Raw genomic sequence first — 21,456 nt, 5'->3', positions numbered from 1 at the left:
CCTGTGCCCTGCAGCACACATACCATTGAGAGGGTGTAACAGGGCCCAGGCCTGCAGTTAGGTGCAGATACATGTGCACCAGCTTTTCTCCACTGCAGACAGCAAAAGGGCAAGACCTGGTGACCGTGAGCCACAGAACGCTTGTGCTCCCATCTAGACTGCCTGTTCTTGCCACTCCCACCATTTTCAGTTTGGAAACATCTGCCAAGGGCTTACTTTGCTAGGCCCTTTGTTAGGTGCTGAATCTACCAACAGTAAATGGGACTGCTCCTGTCCTCAAGGAGCTCAGAGTCTAGTGAAGGAGAAAGACTGGTACCTAAGAGCTTCAAGTCAGAAGCTGGGAGGCGAGAAGGAAGCCTCTGTTTCTAGTGCTGGCCATTTGCTAGGCTTCTCACAGTCATTCAGAACTGGATTTAATGTCCTCACTGCTACCCTGAAAGTAGGTGGTGTCGTCGTCATTTCACAGATGAGAAGTGAAGCCGCCAGCCCAACATCAGTTAGGTGGTAAGTGGTGATTCTGAAATTTGAACCTTGGATCATTTAGGGAAAGACCTGATATACACGGGATTAAGGGGAAATGGGGTATAATTACCTCATTTTACAGATGGGGAAACTACGCAGAGAAAGGGCCTTGTCCAAGGGCAGATAGCTCCCAAGAACTTGAACCAGACCTCATTTTTCCCAATTCAGAGCTCATCTTGTATGCCTTTTACACTGGAAGGAATTTGAACTGCTTGCCCAGAACAGGGTCTTCCTCCACCACCTCCTATAATTCATGGTTCTGATTATACACCATTCTAGGTACTGCATACCCATACTCTTCATGCTGTATCCAGCTATCAAGTCCTTGAAGTTCAGCATCCAAAGAACAAGAGGAAATGCTATAGGATGGGAATGACTGATGGCAGAAGCCATCGGGAGTTGAGCACCAAGAGGGAACTGGACACTCCTTAAAGAGAAATTCTCAGGGTCCTGCTTCTCTAGACCTCCCTCGCTTGGTTGCTTTCTACAGCTGCTTCAATGCCTTCCTGTCTCCCTTCTCTACCTCCTGCAATGCCCGGAAGTAGTAGCACCCATTGTGACCTCTCACCTTTCATTGTAAAGTTTTGTTTAGACTTTCTCTTCCCTAACTCATTATAAGCTCTTGGAAAGTGGAGTAGGGAAATTTGTACCTCTATCTTTTATATCTACAGTGCCTGCCAAGTTACTGTAATAGTATACTTGCTTTGCTCTTCACAGTTTGCAAAAGGCTTTCCTCATATATTAGCTCACTTGATCTTCACAGTGCTCTTTGTACTAAGATGCTGTTGGTCACATTTTGTCAAGGAGGAAAAGCAAATGAAAGAAGTTGTCCAGAGCTACCCAGCTAGTGGAGGAAGTGGCAAATAATGTTAGCGGCTAGCATAATTATCATCTTAAAGAGCAGTTAACACTTAAACTGAGTTCCTCCTGGACTTAGCCTTTTATACAAACATCTTTATAGTTTGATACATGTTATTTCATTTTCACAGTAGTCCATTTCACAGATGAGGAAACTGGGTCAAAGAAGTAAGGTAACTTCCCCAAGATGACATGAGTTGGCAGGGTCAGGATTCACACTAAGAGGTCGCTCCATCCTGCCTCTTAGAAACAAGGATGTGGCCAGGGTGGGTGGTACAAAGTCTTGACAACAAGAGTAGATTCTTCACTGGAAAGATAACATGGGCTCAGCAGGCCAGGAAGCCCTTAGCTCTGGGTCCTGGGAGGCTCAGAAATGAGGAGGAGCTTATCTTATGTAGACTTGGTCTGAGAACACACCCAACCTGGCTGAGGGGTGGAGCTTTACAACCAGGTAACTTGGAGGAGAAAGGAGTTGTGGGTCTAACATGTGTCTCACACAGTGCTAATGGAATTTTGCCCCCCACAGTATTTATTTTCAATTATATAGAAGAGTTGAAAGAATAATTCAAAGAATACCCATGTATCCTTCACCTAGATTTGTTAACTTTAAGCCCTTTTTTCTTTAAGTATGTACACACAGACATGTACACACACACACACACAATGTATTTTATTTTTGCTGAACTATGGAAAACTAAGTTGTAGATAGCTTTCACCCTTACTCTAACAATGTTTCTTCTAAAAATTCTGTATAACCAAAGTATCGTTATGGCACCTAAGAAAGTAATAGTAATTTCACAATATAATCTAATGTACAGCCCAAATTCAAATTTCCTAAGTTGTTCCGAAAATGTCACTCATGGCTGTTTTGTTTTTCAGTCCAGAATTGAATCCTAGGTTTAAGTGTTGCACTTGGTTGCTGCGTCTCTAGGCCTTTTTAATCCCTGTACCTTTATTCCTTCACGACATTAACTTTTTGGAAGAGTCAAGACGAGTAGTCTTACAAAATGACCCACATTCTGGATTTGCCTGATTGTTTCTTAATGCTTAACATAATTTTTTCACAAGAGTGTTACATCAGTAATGGTGGTGGTGTGGGTAGGTTTTTTAAACAGAGGTGATTGGAGCTTTTTTGGTTCATCAAGATACCTGTGTAGACCAGAGGTTTTTAACTGGGGCCATGACTTGGTTTCAGTCCTTGACACACATACACATATACACACCACACACACACCCCATACCTAAATAATATGCACATTTTCAGGGCGCCTGGGTGGCTCAGTGGCTTAAGGCCTCTGCCTTCGGCTCAGGTCATGATCTCAGGGTCCTGGGATCGAGCCCCACCCCGGGCTCTCTGCTCAGTGGGGAGCCAGCTCCTCCCTCTCTCTCTGCCTGCCTCTCTGTCTACTTGTGATCTCTCTCTCTCTCTCTCTGTCAAATAAATGGATAAAATCTTTTTTAAAAAAATGCACATTTTCCTTGTGTGTGCCTTTTTCTGAGAGAGGCTTCTTGACCTTTGTTAGATTCTCTAAGGGCTTGAAGACCCAAAAAGGTTAATGTCTGCTGGGTGAGGCAGGCAATACAGAACTGGTTTCTGGGACCTTCTTCACTCTGAATCAACTTCCTTTGAGGGGCTAGCAGTAAACCGTAACTTTCCCCCATCCTGGCTTTGGATCAAAGAGAGGTCTGTCCATTTTGTTGTTAAACCTGGGAGCCAGAGACAGCCTGTGTAGCCTGGTTCCAAGAATCGAGAAGAATTTCTTGCTTCCTCCCTTTCAGGTGTTCAGAATGCCAGGATTCCCTCACCAACTGGTACTATGAGAAGGATGGGAAGCTTTACTGCCACAAGGACTACTGGGGGAAGTTTGGGGAGTTCTGCCATGGATGCTCTCTGCTGATGACAGGGCCTGTCATGGTGAGTGAGTCCCTCTTGGTCATCAGAGTCCATTGACGGCACCTCTGATTCCCCATGGCCTTTCATCTTCTAGTCTTCCATTAGCCAAGCCCTCCCCTTTTATTTCTTCAGTCATTTAACAAATGTTTGTTGAATACCAGTTAAGTGCCAGGTAAGATCTTTCCCTTAAAAACTTAACAGTCTGATTTTGGGTGTGGATGGGTGGGCAGGGAAGAGACACAATACAGTGCGGTGAAGGCCTCAAAGGAGAGCATTACAGGTTGAGGAGGATACGCTCACATTGTGTGCAGAGAATCAGAAAAGGAGACCCTGGAGTGGGACGCTAGAGAGAAGTTCCACCTTCCCTACCTGCTCCAGAAAAGGTCTTTAAGCCTAATCACAGATTTGCCAACCCTGTGTTGGAGGAACTGTCCCTTTCTAGTGGGGATGATGACTTCTGGCGACTTGCTTTCATGGATTAGACCAAAACATTTTGTAATCTCAGAAATGACAGGGAGGCACCAATCTGACTTGTCCTCTGGAAGCTCCTAGGGCAAGGAGTGCAAAAGTGGATTGTGACTGGGACCTGTACATCCTTGATTGAAGGTCACCTCACCTACCCCTACCCTCCAGCGGTGACGTCTGTCATCTGTCTACCCTTCTCCCTATCTGCTAACAGGTGGCTGGGGAGTTCAAGTACCACCCGGAGTGCTTTGCCTGTATGAGCTGCAAGGTGATCATTGAGGATGGGGATGCATACGCCCTGGTGCAGCACGCCACCCTCTACTGGTAAGGTGGTGTCCATCCTCTCCCTGCAAGAGTGGCCAAGAGAGAGAAAGAGGTGGCAGTGTGAGTTGGGCCGAAACAGCGAGCATATCACAGTACTGGATTCCTATCATTCCAATGCCTGTAACCACCTCTGTAATCCGTGAGCAAGAGAGTTAACATCTCTCTGCCCTCTGTCTTCACTTGCTGTGAGAATAATGACACTTGGCCCTGGAGTCCTCCCGGAGGGAGAGTGGCTGGGAAGATGCTCTCAGAGAATGATCCCAGAAAGTTAAAGGCAAAAGCCCCTTAAAATTCGCTTGGTCCAATTGCCTCAGTTGACAAAGAAGTCAGGCTGAGGCCCTAAGAGGGGAAGGAGGCTTGGTTCTCACTGTGAGTCAAAAGCAGAGCAAAGAGAACCCAGGCCATTGCACCCACATTCCCAGCCTACCCTAGAGACCCTGGGTTCCTCATTCTGAGCAGACAAGGATGGTAATAGTGGGAATGTGGGTACTATTGCTTGAAGCCACATGGTGCAGTAGTTGTTGGGGGCTTCCAGGTGGGGCTCCAGGATCTTAGCCCCCTTTATGTTCCTCTTCCCAGTGGGAAGTGCCATAATGAGGTGGTGCTGGCACCCATGTTTGAGAGGCTCTCCACGGAGTCTGTTCAGGACCAGCTGCCCTACTCCGTCACACACATCTCCATGCCAGCCACCACCGAGGGCAGACGGGGCTTCTCCGTGTCCGTGGAAAGGGCCTGCTCCAACTACGCCACCACTGTGCAAGTCAAAGAGTGAGTACTTTGAGGACCCCTAGAGCAGGACTTGTTACACAGAGCCCTTAGATGGAGCTCCAGGGGTGTGGAGTTCCCTTCACCCCATCTCATATCTTTCTCCTGGAGCTAGCTATGCTGTAACTCCACCTGGGTCTTGGCACGTACTCTTCCCTCTGACTCGGTTGCTTCCCACCAGATACCAATGCCAGAACGGCTCACCTTTCACATGTCAAGTTTCAGATCATGTTTATTCTCTGAAATTACCTGGCTTTAGTATGTGTGTTAGTTTATCATCTGTCCTCCTGATGAATTCCTTCTGGAACTTAGTCTTGTTCAGTATTGCATGCCCAGGGCCTAGAATGGTGCCTGGCATGTAGTACATGTTCATTGATTATTGTTTTGTTGGTTGAGTAAATGGAGGAAGGAAGAGAAAAAAGTTAAGACTTTATCCTAGGTCCAGGCCAGAGACCAGATAGGGAAAGAGTCTGTGTTTGTCTAATACCATTAATGAGGCACCTGTGGCTGCCAACCCTGTAAATAGTGATTGTGTGTTTACTGTGTGCTGAGCACCAAGTGCTTGCAGTATAGGTGAGAGGTATGAGGGTTGGGGGAGTCATCAGGAAGTGAGATCTGCACTCAGACCTCATTAGATGAAGAGGGGAGGCCATTGTGTTCAGTGCAGAGGTGGGAGTCTGTGATTGTGTCTGGTGTAGATTGGGTAGTTCGGAATAGCCAGAAAGGGGGCTATTAAGACATATAGGGATTACGAAAACTCAGGAGGTCTTTTTGAGGGATAAGCAACAAGGTGATGCAACCCGGTTAGTGTTCTAGAAGGGTTGCTGGGATGGGTGCTGGGTGGGAGAGGCGCAAGCCTGGTATTGTAGAGACCATTTAGGAGGCTATTGAAAGATCAGGTGAGAGGTGTTGGTAACTATGGTGATGAAGTGAGGACAGGGTTTTTGAAGACAGAGAGGGTTGGGGGACCCCAGGTAGAGAAGATGCCATCCAAGTCTCTGGCTTAGGCCACTGGGTGAATGGAGGTGCCCTTCACTGGGGGCCCCCTGTAAAGGGCATTGCATTTCTCCTGTGAGTGGTTTGAGTCTTGAGGGCTGGTAGGAGCCTGGGGCGTGATGAGCCTTCCTGCACAAATGAAATTGGTCAGGTACATTTTTAGGATGTCTTCATCCTGCCTCAACTCTTGTCTGGCCCAGGGTCAACCGGATGCACATCAGTCCCAACAACCGCAACGCCATCCACCCTGGGGATCGCATCCTGGAGATCAATGGGACCCCTGTCCGCACACTCCGAGTGGAAGAGGTACAGTGTGTGTCCTGTCTGTCATGTGAGGATGGGACATGGAACAGACCCCCTGGGACATCATGCTATGGCCTTTGCCTTTCTCCACCCCAGTCTATCTCTTGTCTTGCCAAAGAGCTTGTGACCACTGGTGACCTCCTTTGTCAGGCTGGCACATTCCCAGGACAGCAGGGATGGCCTGACAGATAAGATATCTGACAGGATGCCAGGGACAGGGCACTGGGGGGGCTCCTGGCAGCTGGAGGCCACCATTAGCAAGTTGAACATTGGCCATAGTGTGCTTGGATCATCTGGGCTGACAGTGGGTGGCCTGGGTTGGGACAGCCTGTGGGAGCCAGCCTTACACTGCTCTTGGCTACAGGTAGAGGATGCGATTAACCAGACAAGCCAGACGCTTCAGCTCTTGATTGAACATGATCCTGTCTCCCAGCGCCTGGACCAGCTGCGGCTGGATGCACGACTCTCTCCCCACATGCAGAATGCTGCACACTCCCATACCCTCAGCACCCTGGACACCAAGGAGAATCTGGAAGGGACACTCAGGAGACGCTCCCTGAGGTGCTGACCCATGCTTATCCCTCAGATGAGGCTGAGCTGGCTTTGGGAGGCCGGCATGGTTAGGAAGGGAAACCGCTGGCCAGGGACGGGCCATGAGGATTGTGCTGACCCAGCTCCCCCCATGGGAGTCACAGTTTATAGCCAGGGCCTGTGTGTGATCTGACCCAGCTGTCTGCCAGGTTTCCTTAGAAACCGGAGAATCAGGACCTGTCCACTGAACTCCTGAGCTGAACAGGAAGCACCAGTGCTGGCTCCTGAAGGACCAGCAAAGGGAGGCATGGGGCTCAGAGACTGGAGTAGGGGCACAGGGAGGATTAATAAGTATAAATAAGAACACTGAAAACTATAAAGCAAGAGATGAATGCAAGCTGTTTTAGATTTGAGGGACCAACAGTTAAAACCCCAGAGTTGTCCAGGTGCAACAGGAGGGAGCACTAGCCCTGGATGCAGGTGCCGAGTAGGGAGCCTGAAAGAACAGGAGTTAGACGCAGCCAGCTCTCTAGATAGACACACCCATACCATGCCTTTGAGCTGAGCTCCCTCCCTTCACAAATCACATCATCTCTGAGATGCTGTTTCTGCATCTATGAAGTGGGGTTGTAAGACAAAGACGGTTGTCTCACCAATTACATTAGGATTCAGTGTGGAAAGGGATGCAAAGTAGCACAGTGCCAGCAAAGGGTCAGCACCAAGGTGTTGTTAGTATCATTAGGAGTCAAGTTCTCTATCCGCCCTCCTGATCAAACAGACTGAATCACTCAGGGTGCTTGCCTGGCATCTTTTGGAAACAGGGCCCTCCCCACAGGTTGCTGGCATGAATTTCTGGCTGCCCTCTTGGCCTCAGCACAAGTGAGCTGGTAGAGTAGTACGCCTGAGGGCAGAGAAGCCTTGAGCACATAGGGGTAGCCAGAGAGCTGCTTAGATATCTGGAGGGCCATCGTTGTGGGAGAGAGGGCAGCTCACCTTGTGTGCTTCCGTGGGTGTGGTCGGTGGGCGGCAAAGAGAGTAGAGCAAGGGCTAAGAAGCCTGCGGACGGTCCTTTCTCAGAGCCCAAGTGAGACAGGATGTACGGGAGAGAATTTTCAGGGTTGCAGTTCACCTGCAGTGGACTTCAGCCTTCTTTTCCCTTCTTCAAGAAGTCAGTAACAGTTACCAACCATTACTGCTATGGACTGCTCTTAAAAATGTATATACACTGGCTCTGCTGCTGTAAGAATCATACATGCTCATTATTTTAGAATTTGGGAAATGTAGACAGGTAGAAAGATGAGCAAAATAGCCAGAATCCCATGTCATTTTTTGGATGGTGGTAGGCTCTCACTCTAACCCATTTAGCACTTTGACTCAAACAGACATGGGAAGTGGTGGGTTGCCACCTTACAGCGCTGTCACATGTTGAGCCCTGTAAGCTAGTAGTCTAGTCAATCATTCCAGGTGAGTGCTCAGGGTTCCTGCCCTTTTAAAAAAATTTTTATTTATTTATTTATTTATTTGACAGAGAAATCACAAGTAGGCGAGCAGGCAGAGAGAGGGGAAGCAGGCTTCCCACTGAGCAGAGAGCCCGATGCAGGGCTCGATCCCAGGACCCTGAGATCATGACCCGAGCTGAAGGCAGACGTTTAACCCACTGAGCCACCCAGGCACCCCGAGGGTTCCTGCTTTGATACTTAAATAAACTGCCGATGTTTGCAGCCCCAAAATGGCACATCTGTCTGACGTAAGAGTTCCTTTCCCTCATCATAGCAGCAGAGCTACAGACATTGGGATTGGTAGGGTAGTAGGGTGGCCTTGAGGTTTCTACTTCCAGGGTTTTACTGGCAGGTCTCTGAGGACTACCCTAGCCCTACCCTAATCTTTCCTCATCTTTAGGCGCAGTAACAGCATCTCCAAGTCCCCTGGCCCCAGCTCCCCAAAGGAGCCCCTGCTCTTTAGCCGTGACATCAGCCGCTCGGAATCCCTCCGCTGTACCAGCAGTAACTCACAGCAGATCTTCCGGCCATGTGACCTGATCCACGGGGAGGTCCTGGGGAAGGGCTTCTTTGGGCAGGCCATCAAGGTGAGCACAGGCAGCAGCTGCTCTGCTCTTCTGCCCCCAACCTCTCTCTCACCTTCTTTCGGGGAGTTCTCATCACATGCTCTCACTCCACACGCTAGAGGACACCAGGCCCCTTTCCTGGCTGCAGGTGATGGTGTGAGGGCTACACTCTGGCCCTCCCAGGCCACCTAAAGGCAGCGTTGCTGTCACAGTGAGCTTGGTGGACCTGGAGACCCAGGTTGGGATGAATTGTGCCCATGGTTCTGCCACCTCCAGTCAGCCGGTGTTTTTAGGTACCCTGAGGCCTCACTGCTGGGCATATTGCAGGGAGCACACAGGGGAGTGGCTCTTGCCTCCCTGATGAACAGTCTTGGGGACTAACCTCTCTCTCTTTCTCTCCTCCTCCTCCTCTGCTGAGAGCTGGGAGGGGGGGTCAGGTAAGCCGTGTGTCTCAGCTTTCAGGGCCTTGGGGCTGGAGAGCTCACCCTGACCCACCCAGCTCCCTGGTGCATGTCTGTGGCACTGACCCTCCTGTCCCTAGACTTCTGTTTGCCCAAGGGATTCACTCCTGTGTCAGATGACCAGAGCCCCTGCTTGGCTTGGCAGTGTCCCCTCCTGCCTCCTACACTTGCCTTTTCTGCATTCTCGCCTCCCCTCTGTGCATGCCCAGCTCTCCAAGGAAGAGGGTATGCTCCCCTCTGAGGCCCCTGTTACCTCATGCTGTGTCTTCTACAGATGAACTCTGTCAGTCTGATCTGACTCAGTGTGTCTTCCAGGGGATGGGATGCCCAGTTGCATATATTTCCACACAGTTCACCAGGACTCTGTGCCAGTAATAGTTGCCCTCCTTTGTAACTAGGTAACACACAAAGCCACTGGCAAAGTGATGGTCATGAAGGAGTTAATTCGGTGTGATGAGGAAACACAGAAGACTTTCCTGACTGAGGTAAGAGGATACGGTGGTGGGAGTTAGGTGTCACTGTTGGAAGAGGGAAAGATCTTAATAAATAACAGTTTCGGAGGAAACTTTTTTATTTTAAGATTTTATTTATTTATTTGACAGAAAGACAGCGAAAGTAGGAACACAAGCAGGGGGAGTGGAAGAGGGAGAAGCAGGCTCCCCGCTGAGCAGAGAGCCTGATGCAGGGCTCTATCCCAGGACCCTGGGATCATGACCTGAGCTAAAGGCAGACACTTAATGACTGAGCCACCCAGGTGCCCTGGGAGGAAACTTACTTCAGAATCACTTTCTTAGGGGCGCCTGGGTGGCTCAGTGGATTAAAGCCTCTGCCTTCAGCTGAGGTCATGATCTCAGGGTCCTGGGATCGAGCCCCGCATCAGGCTCTCGGCTCAGCGGGAAGCCTGCTTACCCCCCTCTCTCTGCCTGCCTCTCTGCCTACTTGTGATCTGTCAAATAAATAAATAAATAAAATCTTAAAAAAAAAAAAAGCCGACGAGAAAAGAGCTCTAGAGGAATGAGTAATTATCTGTTCAGTGAGCATTTACTAATGACAGCATGATCTGGGTACAAAGGATACAGTAACAAATGGGATGTGGTTCAGAGGAGCTTATAGCTGTGGGGGTGATAGACATGAAAACAGACCAGTTTAGGACAAGTAGGAGTTACACTCATCACCTGAACACCCTGCTAAGGGAGCCTGGAGTGGGGGCTCCCAGAGAACTGTCATCCCTGGAGCATTTACACAGTTTTTACCACCCTTCCCAAGTTGTTCCATTCCTTTAGTTGGTATTCCTGTGGTCTGGCCAGTGCCCTCCAGGCCTTTGTTTTATTCTCAAACCCTCCCATTCCAGTTCCCCCCAAATAAAATTCCTAGAAAAGCAGGATCCCAAGGGTGAGGCCTCTGAGGCATCCCTATCCATGTGGAAGTATTCTACCCCATCACATAAGACTGGAGGTAGGAGATGCAGGTGACACTTGTCAGACTGACTCCCTGGAGGGAAGGGGATAAGGAAGACATAGTAGAAAGTAACCATCCACCCTCCTTGGCCTCTACCACCCCCAGGTGAAGGTGATGCGAAGCCTAGACCACCCCAATGTGCTCAAGTTCATTGGTGTGCTATACAAGGACAAGAAGCTGAACTTGCTGACAGAGTACATTGAGGGGGGCACGCTGAAGGACTTCCTGCGCAGTGTGGTAAGCAAACCACCCTCATGGCTTTGCTTACAAAGGGTCATGCTGGGCAGGACTGGGCACAGGCAGGGAGGGTTCACTGGCAGAACATGTTCACCCTTGGGGCCTGGATTCCAAATGGGACAGGGCCCCACAGCCTCTGATGGCATTCCTCCATCCCATAGGACCCGTTTCCCTGGCAGCAGAAGGTCCGATTTGCCAAAGGCATCGCCTCTGGAATGGTGAGTTCTGCCAACAACTGCCAAGGGTGGGAGTGGGGGGCAAGGCGGGGTGGGGAGTCAGGATAGCTGCAGGGATTACAGGCAGGGGCGAGAAGGCAGAGTCCCCAGCCTGGGCAGCATGTGTGGGCTGGGTCAGTCAGCAGCTATTTAATGAGCTTCTCTCAGTGCCTGTGATATTGTCCCCAGTTGCCTTCTCTTCACTCACAACCTACTTTCAATGAGTTCTAAATCTTCAAGGCAAACAGGGCAAGGGTAAGGCAAATTAGTAGTGTCCAGCTACCACGGCCTATGAAATCAGAGAGGGGGATATATGTTCTAATTAAGCCTGAAGGATGGGTCGGAATTAGATAAAAGTTCCTCTTGGCAGAGAGGCCCCAAGGTTGAGGTGATGACAGCAGCAAAGACCTGGGAGGAGGGAGGAGGAAATAGTGTGTTTCACCTGGGAAAGGAGACCAGTTATAGTAGTAATACCAGTGACTATTGCTGAGTGCTTCCTGTATGCCAGGTGCTGAGCTGAGGGACTAACATGTATGTATGTGTTTCTCATGACAACCCGAGTTTCCAGATGAGAAGCTGATGCTAGAAAGGGACAGAGCAAGGAGATTAGGCTTGTCAGTCTGACCCCCAAGCCTGAGATTTTAATCACTGCTCTTCATGTGGGGTCCATAAAGACTGTTAGTCTGGAGATACATGAAGATCCCTGTGTTTCAGATGACAGAGTCTGGATTTTACTTAGGAAGCCAAAAAGACAGGTGTAAAAGATACTTAAGAAAGTTTTGTGAGCAGAGCTGTGTTTTTTTATTTTAATATGAGTCCAGTGTAGTCAGTAGGTGGGGGTCAAGTTAGGAGAACCGAAGGCAGGGAGACCAGGGGTGGGGCTAGTGAAACATTTCGGGTTTCTGAATTAAGGTATGGCTGTGGGGATGGGAGACTGGGAGGCAGGGTGCAGAGAGACTAGTTGGCAGCAAGGGAGCAGAGGTAGGGGGAGGAGGAGTTGGGGTGGCTTGAGGTACCTAGAAGAATGGGGTCATTTACCAGATGTTTGCTGGGGCAGTGATGTTGGGGAAACAGGCTTGGGAAGAGCTAGTGTTGGCTGAGGCTGATGTGTGGTTAGTAGAGGTCAGCATGTGTAGAGAAGGTGGCTTTGAGGCGGCTGGAAGGAAAATGTGGGCACATTAAGAGTCTCAGGAGTAGGTATCATGGGAGAAGTGCAGGCAGCCTTTGGAGAAAGGACAGGCGGGCAGGTCACAAGAGCTACAACATTCAGGAAGTGCTCCCTGGGTGTGTGAGCAGAGCCAGGAACCTCTGGGATGGAAGCAGTATTGTAAGGGAGTGGAGGGGGTGGTGTAGGTAGCTCCTTCCACATTCTCTGGGGAAGGGAAGAGAAAGAAAAGGAAGTGGCTGCAGAGTGACAAGAGCCAAGAGTGGAGGCCTGGATGTTGTGGGGGCGGGGAGTGGAATAGCAGAGATTTGCATGAAAACATTGGGGTAGGAAGAGGGAGAAGTTAAAGTGTAGGCAGGGAAGAGCAAGGAGTGTGCTGAGACTCAGGGAAGGAGAATGTTAGGAATACAGAACCAGCTAACCAGGGGGAAGTCACTGCTTCCCCTATCACAGGCAGGAAGGATCCAGGGCAGCTGAAGCCAGAGATTGGGGTGAGGATGGCAGTGAGGGGGCCTAGGAGCAGTGCATCTGAGGGCACTCACTTCAGGTGGACTGTATCTACATAAAGTGGGTAGAGGGGCTGGGAGCATGCAGGAGCCAGGGCCCATAGAGTTGGGGACTTTAGGAGAGAGCTGTGAGGGTCTAGAGCAGCCACTGGGTTGGGGTCAGTGAACAAAGGATGGTCAGAAGGTAGTAGCAGGAAGAGAGAGGAAGCCCAGGCAGCCGTCGGCTTTCTCTTGGTGTTGGGACTAGTGACTACAGGAGGCCCTCGCCCTAGGGTCCAGGTTGGGTTCTGAAGCTGAGTAGGGATGGCCTGGGGGAAGAGCAGCCCCAGTTTCAGAGTCTGCAACTGCTTCAGTTACTGGCCATTGGCCTCAGCTGGTACTTCTGTTCCAGGCCTATTTGCACTCCATGTGTATCATCCACCGGGATCTGAACTCACACAACTGCCTTATCAAGTTGGTATGTCCCACCACCCTGGGTCTCCCTGGGGCCAGCCCTCTTACCGTGTCACAAAGGAGACTTACTGTCCCCGTGTGCTTTGACCTGAGTTGTCACCTAGGGCTCCTGTCTTGCCCTTCCTGCTGCACCTGATGCTCTCCTCTGTCTTCTGGGGCTCTCAAATAGATGCCAACACAGTTACACCTCCTCCCAGTAGCAGGCTTTGAAATCCTTTGGTCAGAGGGAGTTCCAGAAGTTCCTTAACTGAATATAAAGTCCTGTTGTTTTTCCTGGTTCCACCCCATGGTAGTTCTGTAATGCAGCTCCCTACACACCCTGTTCCATAGCTGTGGCACCTTGAAGCCTCACTCTGAGGCCACAGAACTGGTAAATATACAGTGGCCAGTTTGGGGCCAGCATTTTTCCCACCACCCATCAGCTCTGGTTGTTAGCAAGTCTTTTCTCCTGTTAGCTTGCAGTCTAGCTCCCTGGGTGTCCAGTAACTGGCCCTGGCTAGATGACCCTCTGGGTCCATACTAAATAATCTTAACCCTTTTCTGCATGACTGCCCTGGAGCTATTTGAAGAACTTATCTCCCCCCAAGTTCCCCCACTGACTTCCTCCACCTTATCTTTTTCTGTCTTATCCTGGTTCTAGCCATGCCTTAAATCTGTTGGGGAACAAGGCAGAATGGTGAAAGAAAGAAAGAAAAGAGAAAGAAAAATCCCTTTTTCTGCCCCTGAGTTCCACTCTCCAGATCCCAGAGCCTTACCCCTCCAGGCTCTAGGATATCTGCTGTCAACACCCCAAGGTCTGGGGAATCTGTTATGCAGATGCAGACTATTAGAAAACAAATAACTAAGCCTTGTCAGCCAGAGCGATCTTTAGCTGTGACTCCCCTTTACTACATACCTTTTCTCCCCTTCTCTTGGGATTGTCCTCACCAAGCCCTTACCTGGCCCTTGTCCTACCAGGACAAGACTGTGGTGGTGGCAGACTTTGGGCTGTCACGGCTCATAGTTGAGGAGAGGAAAAAGCCCCCAGTGGAGAAGGCCACCACCAAGAAACGCACCTTGCGTAAGAATGACCGCAAGAAGCGCTATACAGTGGTGGGAAACCCCTACTGGATGGCCCCTGAGATGCTGAACGGTGAGTCCTGACACTGGACAATGGAGGGGAGTTTGGGGTCCACATCTTGGATCAGAGTCCTGGGTGTTCCAGGGGGAGGCCTGTGAAGTGTAAGGCCAGGTACCCACAGCTGATGGCTAGATGATTTATCCCTTGCCAGACTGGACCTCATAAACTCCTTCCTCCCTGATCTCCTGGACCTAGGGTGAGATCTGACTGACTTTTGTGCCCCAGGGGTAGCTGAGAACTCAGGGTGTTTATTGCCAGAGATTTTGCCTTTTCTTTCACCCTGCTGAGATCTGAAGTATGGTGCCCCCTTGTGGACAATGTTCAAACCAACCAGAGATTACTGGGGCTGGGATTCTTGAACTGAATGGGGTTGTGAGGCCTCAGAAGGCCTAATTCAACCATTTTATGGAGTCGGAGGCCCAGAGAAGTTCGGTGGCTTGCACAGGAACATACAGCTAGCTAATGACAGAGTGCAGGTCAACCCTGATCCAGTTCTCTTTCGCTGTCCCATGCAGTTTCATTTTGGGCAGTGTGTTTTATTAAGACTCAGGCAGCCCACCCAGGGCTGAGGAAAGACAATATTCAGAGGGCGCTTTGTCCTGGGCAGCCTTTACGGCATCCCAGCGGAGCCTGTTCTAGCCCTGGTTCTTGGCTGTGGCCTGGTTTGGCCCCAGACTCAGTACAGAGCGGGTAAGAGACTAAAACTAACAGCCTGCTCTCCTGTGTTCCCCCAGGAAAGAGCTATGATGAGACGGTGGATGTCTTCTCTTTTGGGATCGTTCTCTGCGAGGTGAGCTCCAGCCAGCACAGAGGCCAGGCCTGAGGCAGCAGGCCTAGTAGTTCTGCCCTGCCTCAGTACTGGGACTACTGCTCATGATGAGCATTTCCACCATAAAATCAGCACGAGTCATGTAGGGTTGTACAGTTTATCACACATCTCTTGACACACTGGAATCTCCTTGGTCCCATGAGATGGATTGGGCAGGGTTTTTTCAGGTGAGGAGACAGGCTCAGAAAGGGGCAGGGACTTGCTCTTAGTCCCACAGCCAGTAAGGGGCAGATGAGAGGGTCCTTACAGTTGTCCAACTAGCTCTTGGTCCAGATGCAACCCTTCCCTCTGGTCTCCCTTCCCTGGGTCCTAGTAGTGCCTTGGTCCTCAGCTGCACAAGTGGAAGTAGCCACTGCAACAAGTGCCAGCCTGTCTAGCACAGTACTGAGCACTAGGGATGGACACAGTGAGTCTTGGAAAGATCTCTGCCATTAGGAGCTTAGCTCTCTGTGTCTGGAAACAGTCAAGCACATATGTTCAGAGTCTTCTGTAATTCCTACAAATGGTGAGAGGAGACAAGGGACAGTTGGAATAATGAAGGAAGGTTTTTTAAAAATTATTTTCTTTAATAGAAGTCAGTTGAACATTTATTGTGTGCAAAGCACAAGGCTGCCACTGAAAGGTTGCAGACATAAATCTGACCCAGGACCTCACTTCCCAGAGCCTGAACTCTGACAGGGGACATAGACATGAGGGGACATAGCAGGGCAGAGTGGGATGTGTAGAACTGCCTCTCCAATTTGAAACCTCTTGCTTCTACTACAATGAAGCCTCTTCTAAACCCTCCTCAGTAACCAGATTCTGAGCTGAGAGAAGAGTCTGAATTAGTGACATTTGGGCATGGGGGACAGCTCTCTAATCTTGGTTTTTATCTCCCTCTTCTACCTATCCTTCCTGTCCATACACTAGTATCCCACTTCCCTGTGACTGCACCCACCACAGTCCATTCCTGACCAGCCATCTTCTCATCTGCAGATCATTGGGCAGGTGTATGCAGATCCTGACTGCCTGCCCCGAACACTGGACTTTGGCCTCAACGTGAAGCTCTTCTGGGAGAAGTTTGTCCCCACAGACTGCCCCCCAGCCTTCTTCCCCCTGGCTGCCATCTGCTGCAAACTGGAGCCTGAGAGCAGGTTGGTATCCTGCCCCTTTCCACCAGCTCACACAGGCCTGGGATGGTTGCCCCAGCCTTGGCCATCCCCAAGCCCTTCCCAGGTGCAGGGTGGCAAAAGCCTTGAGCTCAAGGATGCGGCTGTCCCTCACTGAAGCCGCCCTAACACCTCTGACATGCCTGGTGGGGTGGATAGGGGGACAAGGGCATAGCCATGAGTGACCTAGATATAACACAGACACAGCCATGAAAACAAATTGTTTTAACAGAAGAAAATTCACAGAATAAGTGTTTTTCATGTTCACCTATGTCCAAATGCATATAGTTATACTCTCAAATAAAGAAAAGTTTTATATTTTGCCCTGCATTTTCCTTGTTACTACTCAGTCTTCCTGTTTATCATTTTTTTTGACTACGTGAACTTCAGTTCAAGAGACTGTCTGAATATATTATAATATACATAAGGTAGATACTCGGGTTTTTTTCTGTTTTTCCTTATAATAGGTAGTACTGCAGTGAGCATCTTTATGCATTCAGCTGATCATCTCCTTTAAGGAAAATTCTTTAAATGACCTTTATTCATCTCAGGTTATGGTTTTCATTATTGTCAGCACTACCCCAGTTCTTTCCAAGTTTCTGCATTAGACAACTAGAATCTATGCCTTTTTTTCCCTGCTCTCAAAAATTCTGTTTCTTTTAAACAAATTCAAAGGGCACCTGGCTGGCTCAGTTAGTGAACCATCTAATTCTTTTTTTTTTTTTTTTTTTTTTTTTTTTTTTTGAGATTTTATTTATTCATTTGACAGAGATCACAAGTAGGTGGAGAGGCAGGCAGAGAGAGAGGAGGAAGCAGGCTCCCTACTGAGCAGAGAGCCCGATGTGGGGCTTGATCCTAGGACCCTGGGATCATGACCTGAGCCGAAGGCAGAGGCTTTAACCCACTGAGCCACCCAGGTGCCCCGAACCATCTAATTCTTGATCTCAGGGTTGTGAGTTCGAGCCCACTTTGGGCATAGAGGTTATTTAAATAAGTAAATCTTCAAAAAAAAATTCATATATGACTAAAATATATAGCACAGAAAGTGCACATTTTCTGTGATTATCTAACCATGCCCCTCAGCTCTCCTCATTCTCCTGCTCCATCCCCTCAAGATAACCAGTTGGTACATAGCCTTTATTTTAAAATGGTTTCCAAAGGTCCATGTTAGAGTTGGAATTTGCTGGTGGGAGGCTCTACATTTAGTTCCTTCATGGGCCAAAGGACTGCAGTCCTTCAATAATACCAGAGTAAGAGCATGAGGAGAAAATGTGAAGCTACATAGTATTTGTTTGCTAACATCCCTTCCTAGTCATTTTAATTGCCCATGTTTAATTCACTCAGAAAATACTGAGTGCCTACCCTGAGCTCGACATGGTCCTGTCCTCCTGGAACTCACATTCTCACAAGGAGAGATGATAAGCAGTAGGTAGAATACCCTTCACTGAATATTAGGAAGTAACAAATGGTATGGAAAAAAGAGCAGAACTGAAGAAAGAGGGATGTGTAGAGTGCAAATTGTAATTTTAAATACGGTGGTGAGAGTGGGCCTTGCTGAGAAGGTGACAAGATGGTTAAACAAAAACATGGAGGAGGTGGAGGAGTAAGCCTGAGCTGGCTTAGGGTTCCAGGCCAGCTAAGCTGTTTCCACAGCACTGGGAGCCTGCTGTTTGTTTTCCCCTTGGGAAGAGCTGCTGAGTATGAAACGTCCCTTCCTGAGCAGATCCATTGATGTGGAAACAGTCTGAGGACTGGAAAGAATCTTTAAAAAGGCACTTAGTCCAATTCCATCTTTGATGATTGCATTTTCTCCAAGACATGAGACAAGCTTTTTTCCCCCTGGACTTTTTTTTTTTTAAGCTACCCCCTCGAGCAAGGCCAGCCTTGTCACAGTGCTATCTCTCATCTTCACAGCAGCCCTACACAGTAGCTGTAAAGTTATGTAACCTCCCCGCTTCCTGCAGAGGCACAAGGTTAAGGGGTTTGCCCAAGGTCACACAACTAGGAAGTGGTTGAGCTGCAGGCCTTACACAGCATCCTTGGCCCTGCCCTTGTCTCACCTGCCTCCAACTCACCCCCCTCTTTTCTTTTTTAATAGACCAGCATTCTCAAAACTGGAGGACTCCTTTGAGGCTCTCTGCCTGTACCTGGGAGAGTTGGGCATCCCGCTGCCTGCAGAGCTGGAAGAGCTGGACCACACTGTGAGCATGCAGTACGGCCTGACCCGGGACTCACCCACCTAGCCTTGGCCCAGCCCCCTGCAGGGGGGCGTTCTGTATCCACCATTGCCCCCTCTGCGCCCCATCCCTGTTGTGGGCAGGGTCACCCGGGCTTCCTGTGGATTGGCAGCTTGTTTAGAAACAGAACAAGCCATCCCTACTACCTCCCCAGGAGGCGAGCGGGTGCAGCACCAGGAAAACACATCAAGGTTTGGGGGCCTGGTTACTGTCTGTAGATCCAACACTCGCCTGAAAGCTGTGAAGAAAAAAAAAAAAAAAAAAGAAAAAAAGCGTGGCCCATGGGCCAGGAGGAATCTGTTACTTGGGACCACTTGGGACCTCCCTGGCACTGGGATTCCAGGAGGCTCTTCCTTACACTAATCAGCACGACCTGGACCTGCTGGGCAGGATTCCAGGGTGAACCTGCCTGTGGGCTCTGAAGTCTCTAGTCCAGCTGGGTACAGGAGGACTTCAAGTGGGAGTGTGGACAAGAGAAAGACTGGTGGCCAGGCGGCTGTCCGAGGATGTGAAATGACAGTGGTGCTACCCCTCCCCTTCCACTCTGTGTCCCACCCACCGTCCCCTGGGATAGGGGTTGAGGCGGCAGGTTTTGAAGAGTCCCTTAGTTTGTGGTGGAACTGGCCAGGAGTCAGGGGAAGGGCTAGTTGGCTCATCTCCTCGGCCTAGGGGCCACATCAGTGTGAGGGGGAGCTTCCTCCTCACGCTGTCAAACTGTACTGCTAGAGGCTTGCTGAGAGCTCCTGGGCCTCTCTACCTGCAACGAGCACTCACTCACAAATGCAGCAAGAGACTGGGGCCTGGAGAGAAAGGGGCCCTGCCCTCTAGAAAGCCCATATCCTGGCTGCTGTCATTCATACCCTGGTGGGCACCTCAGTCAGAAGCCGAGACCTTTAGCTTAGTGCTGGATGGGTTCTGGAGGATTGTGTGGCTTGCCACAGGCCCAGCATATGAGCCAAGAGAATGGCTGTCTCAGCAATCCCAGCCCTTCCCTTGTGGCAGCCATTGCTCCCCCTTCACCATGCCTGGTCCAGGCAGCAACTTGGGCAGGAAGAGGTGGTGGCAGAGTTCCGGAGCTGGGATGCTGGGGGAGGTTGCTCCCTGAGCTGGGCTTTCTGGCTTCTACCTCCCTTGTTGGTTGGCCCAGCTCACTAGCTCCTTGTAGCTCCTGGCTGCAGCTTCCTGACACAGCTATGGGCACTCAAAAGCCCTGGAGACATGCTCTACATTGGCTCCCAGAACTTCAGGGACCCTTCAACACAACAAAATTTGCCACCTCCTGTGTGTCTGTGAGCTTGCACCATATTTAACAAATTGGGAATGGGTTTGGGATATTACTGCAATGTGTGGTGGTTGTGTTTTTTGGGGGAATAGGGGGAGGTAAGGGGAGGGGGAGTGATCCAGGAGAGTGGTTGATGTTAATACCGTTTTTGTTGCTTTATCTGTTGGGTGATATGTGAAAATACTGTACATAGACCTGATAAGTTGTGGGATTAGATGTCCTCTTTGGACAGAGTTTACCTGCTTTATAGACCATACTTATGTGTGGAGTGTGCAAGCTTGCTGTAGGGTTGAGTCCTGGCTCTGAGCAACCCTGAGTCAGCTGGTTGTGCCTCAGCTGTCCCCAGCAAGCATGGGAATGGTGGGCCCATGGTGGGCCATTGAGCAGACCAAATAAATTAAGCAGTTAACATAAGTGACGTTACTGAGAATGAAAAATTGACTTGGGGCCTGACTCAGCAGGAGGATACACATGTCGGGGGGCGGGGTGGTCTGTTGGCCACTTTCAGGGCCCTGCTTGATGACTCCCCACAGCGGGGGGACTTCTCATGCCCCACCCCACCTCTGACTCCCTTTTATATAGACACCAATCTGCTCCAAGGAACAAGGCAACCCAATCCTTCCTTTGGGGACAGCATTTCCACCCTCTGATGCACGTATACTCCTATAAACCTGGATATCCTCTCTGCAGGGCTGGGTGCCACCTTTATAAAGAGAAGAAATGAATGCAAGTCATCTCCACCCCTTGTGTTTCCCTTCAAGTGATTGAGAGAAGATGTGCCTTGCTTCTGCACATGGGAGATGTGGAGCACTGGACAGGATAATATCTGGCCAGTAGAGATTGTGGGCACAGTATAAATCCATATAACCCGAAGGTGATTTCAGACAGGATAATATCTGGCCAGTAGGATCCTGGGCATGGTATAAATCCATATAACCCGAAGGTGATTTTTCACAAAGCTTGGGGAGTTCAATTGAAGAACAGAACCTGGTTTCTGGCTAAACTGATAATCTAGGGTATCCCTTGTTTGTAGAAGTATAAGCAATGTCTAGGCATGGGCAGAGATCACCCTGGGTGTTCCTAGAAGTGGAGAACATGTTGCTGAAATCTCATGCTGAAAGTCCAACAACTTCTGTTGGTAGCTTCTTCTGGAGCCCTAGGAGTTTACCCCATAGGGGCCTTCCTCTAAGCTAAAGCTGCTCCCTGCAGCCCAAGGACCATCCCCCTCTTTGGCTGCTACAGCACCACCATCCATTACTTCTGTCTCCAGCCCCTGCTAAGGGCTGCCTGGATGTTCATTTTAATTACCTCCACTTGGGAAGAATGCTGAGGTGGGAGATTTGCAGTGACCAAAACCAGCTGTGGGGAAGCCAGCATACCCACCTTTCCTACAGCTTCAACCTGAATGATTCCTAGTGATGACAGAACGCAGGGGCAGCAGTTACCCACCACTCAGTTGCCCCCTCCCAGTTACAGGGCCAGGGTTAATGATGGACAGCCAGCACTTGCCACACAGGTGTGGACAAGGTAACCAAAAACCAGCCACCTTAGAGGAGTGTCCTGACACCCCATGAAAACTTGGCAATACAGAGTTTTTGTGTTTTTTTGTTTGTTTTTTATTT

General features: G+C 49.7%; 1 protein-coding gene across 3 annotated transcripts in view; it reads left to right on the top strand.

Annotated features, from left to right (window-relative positions):
• LIMK2 (LIM domain kinase 2) overlaps nucleotides 1-20,246 on the top strand; it is a 59,166-nt gene extending 38,920 nt beyond the window's left edge. For all 3 annotated transcript variants that reach the window (XM_080822046.1, XM_080822048.1, XM_080822047.1), the window contains 14 exons: nucleotides 3,160-3,295; nucleotides 3,954-4,063; nucleotides 4,643-4,831; nucleotides 6,025-6,130; nucleotides 6,492-6,688; nucleotides 8,558-8,744; nucleotides 9,583-9,669; nucleotides 10,748-10,879; nucleotides 11,041-11,097; nucleotides 13,157-13,222; nucleotides 14,176-14,350; nucleotides 15,073-15,128; nucleotides 16,143-16,300; nucleotides 18,414-20,246. In XM_080822046.1, coding sequence (XP_080678172.1) covers nucleotides 3,160-3,295; nucleotides 3,954-4,063; nucleotides 4,643-4,831; nucleotides 6,025-6,130; nucleotides 6,492-6,688; nucleotides 8,558-8,744; nucleotides 9,583-9,669; nucleotides 10,748-10,879; nucleotides 11,041-11,097; nucleotides 13,157-13,222; nucleotides 14,176-14,350; nucleotides 15,073-15,128; nucleotides 16,143-16,300; nucleotides 18,414-18,558 — 1,801 coding nt within the window. In that variant the 3' untranslated portion in view covers nucleotides 18,559-20,246. The remainder of the gene's footprint in view (nucleotides 1-3,159; nucleotides 3,296-3,953; nucleotides 4,064-4,642; nucleotides 4,832-6,024; nucleotides 6,131-6,491; nucleotides 6,689-8,557; nucleotides 8,745-9,582; nucleotides 9,670-10,747; nucleotides 10,880-11,040; nucleotides 11,098-13,156; nucleotides 13,223-14,175; nucleotides 14,351-15,072; nucleotides 15,129-16,142; nucleotides 16,301-18,413) is intronic.
• The last annotated feature ends 1,210 nt before the right edge of the window (nucleotides 20,247-21,456 follow it).

Source organism: Martes martes (genome assembly GCF_963455335.1).
Source record: "Martes martes genome assembly, chromosome: 13".
NCBI classification, from domain to species: Eukaryota; Metazoa; Chordata; class Mammalia; order Carnivora; family Mustelidae; genus Martes; species Martes martes.
Note: the sequence above shows the minus strand (reverse complement) of the source record. Positions and strands in the feature narration are given on the sequence as shown.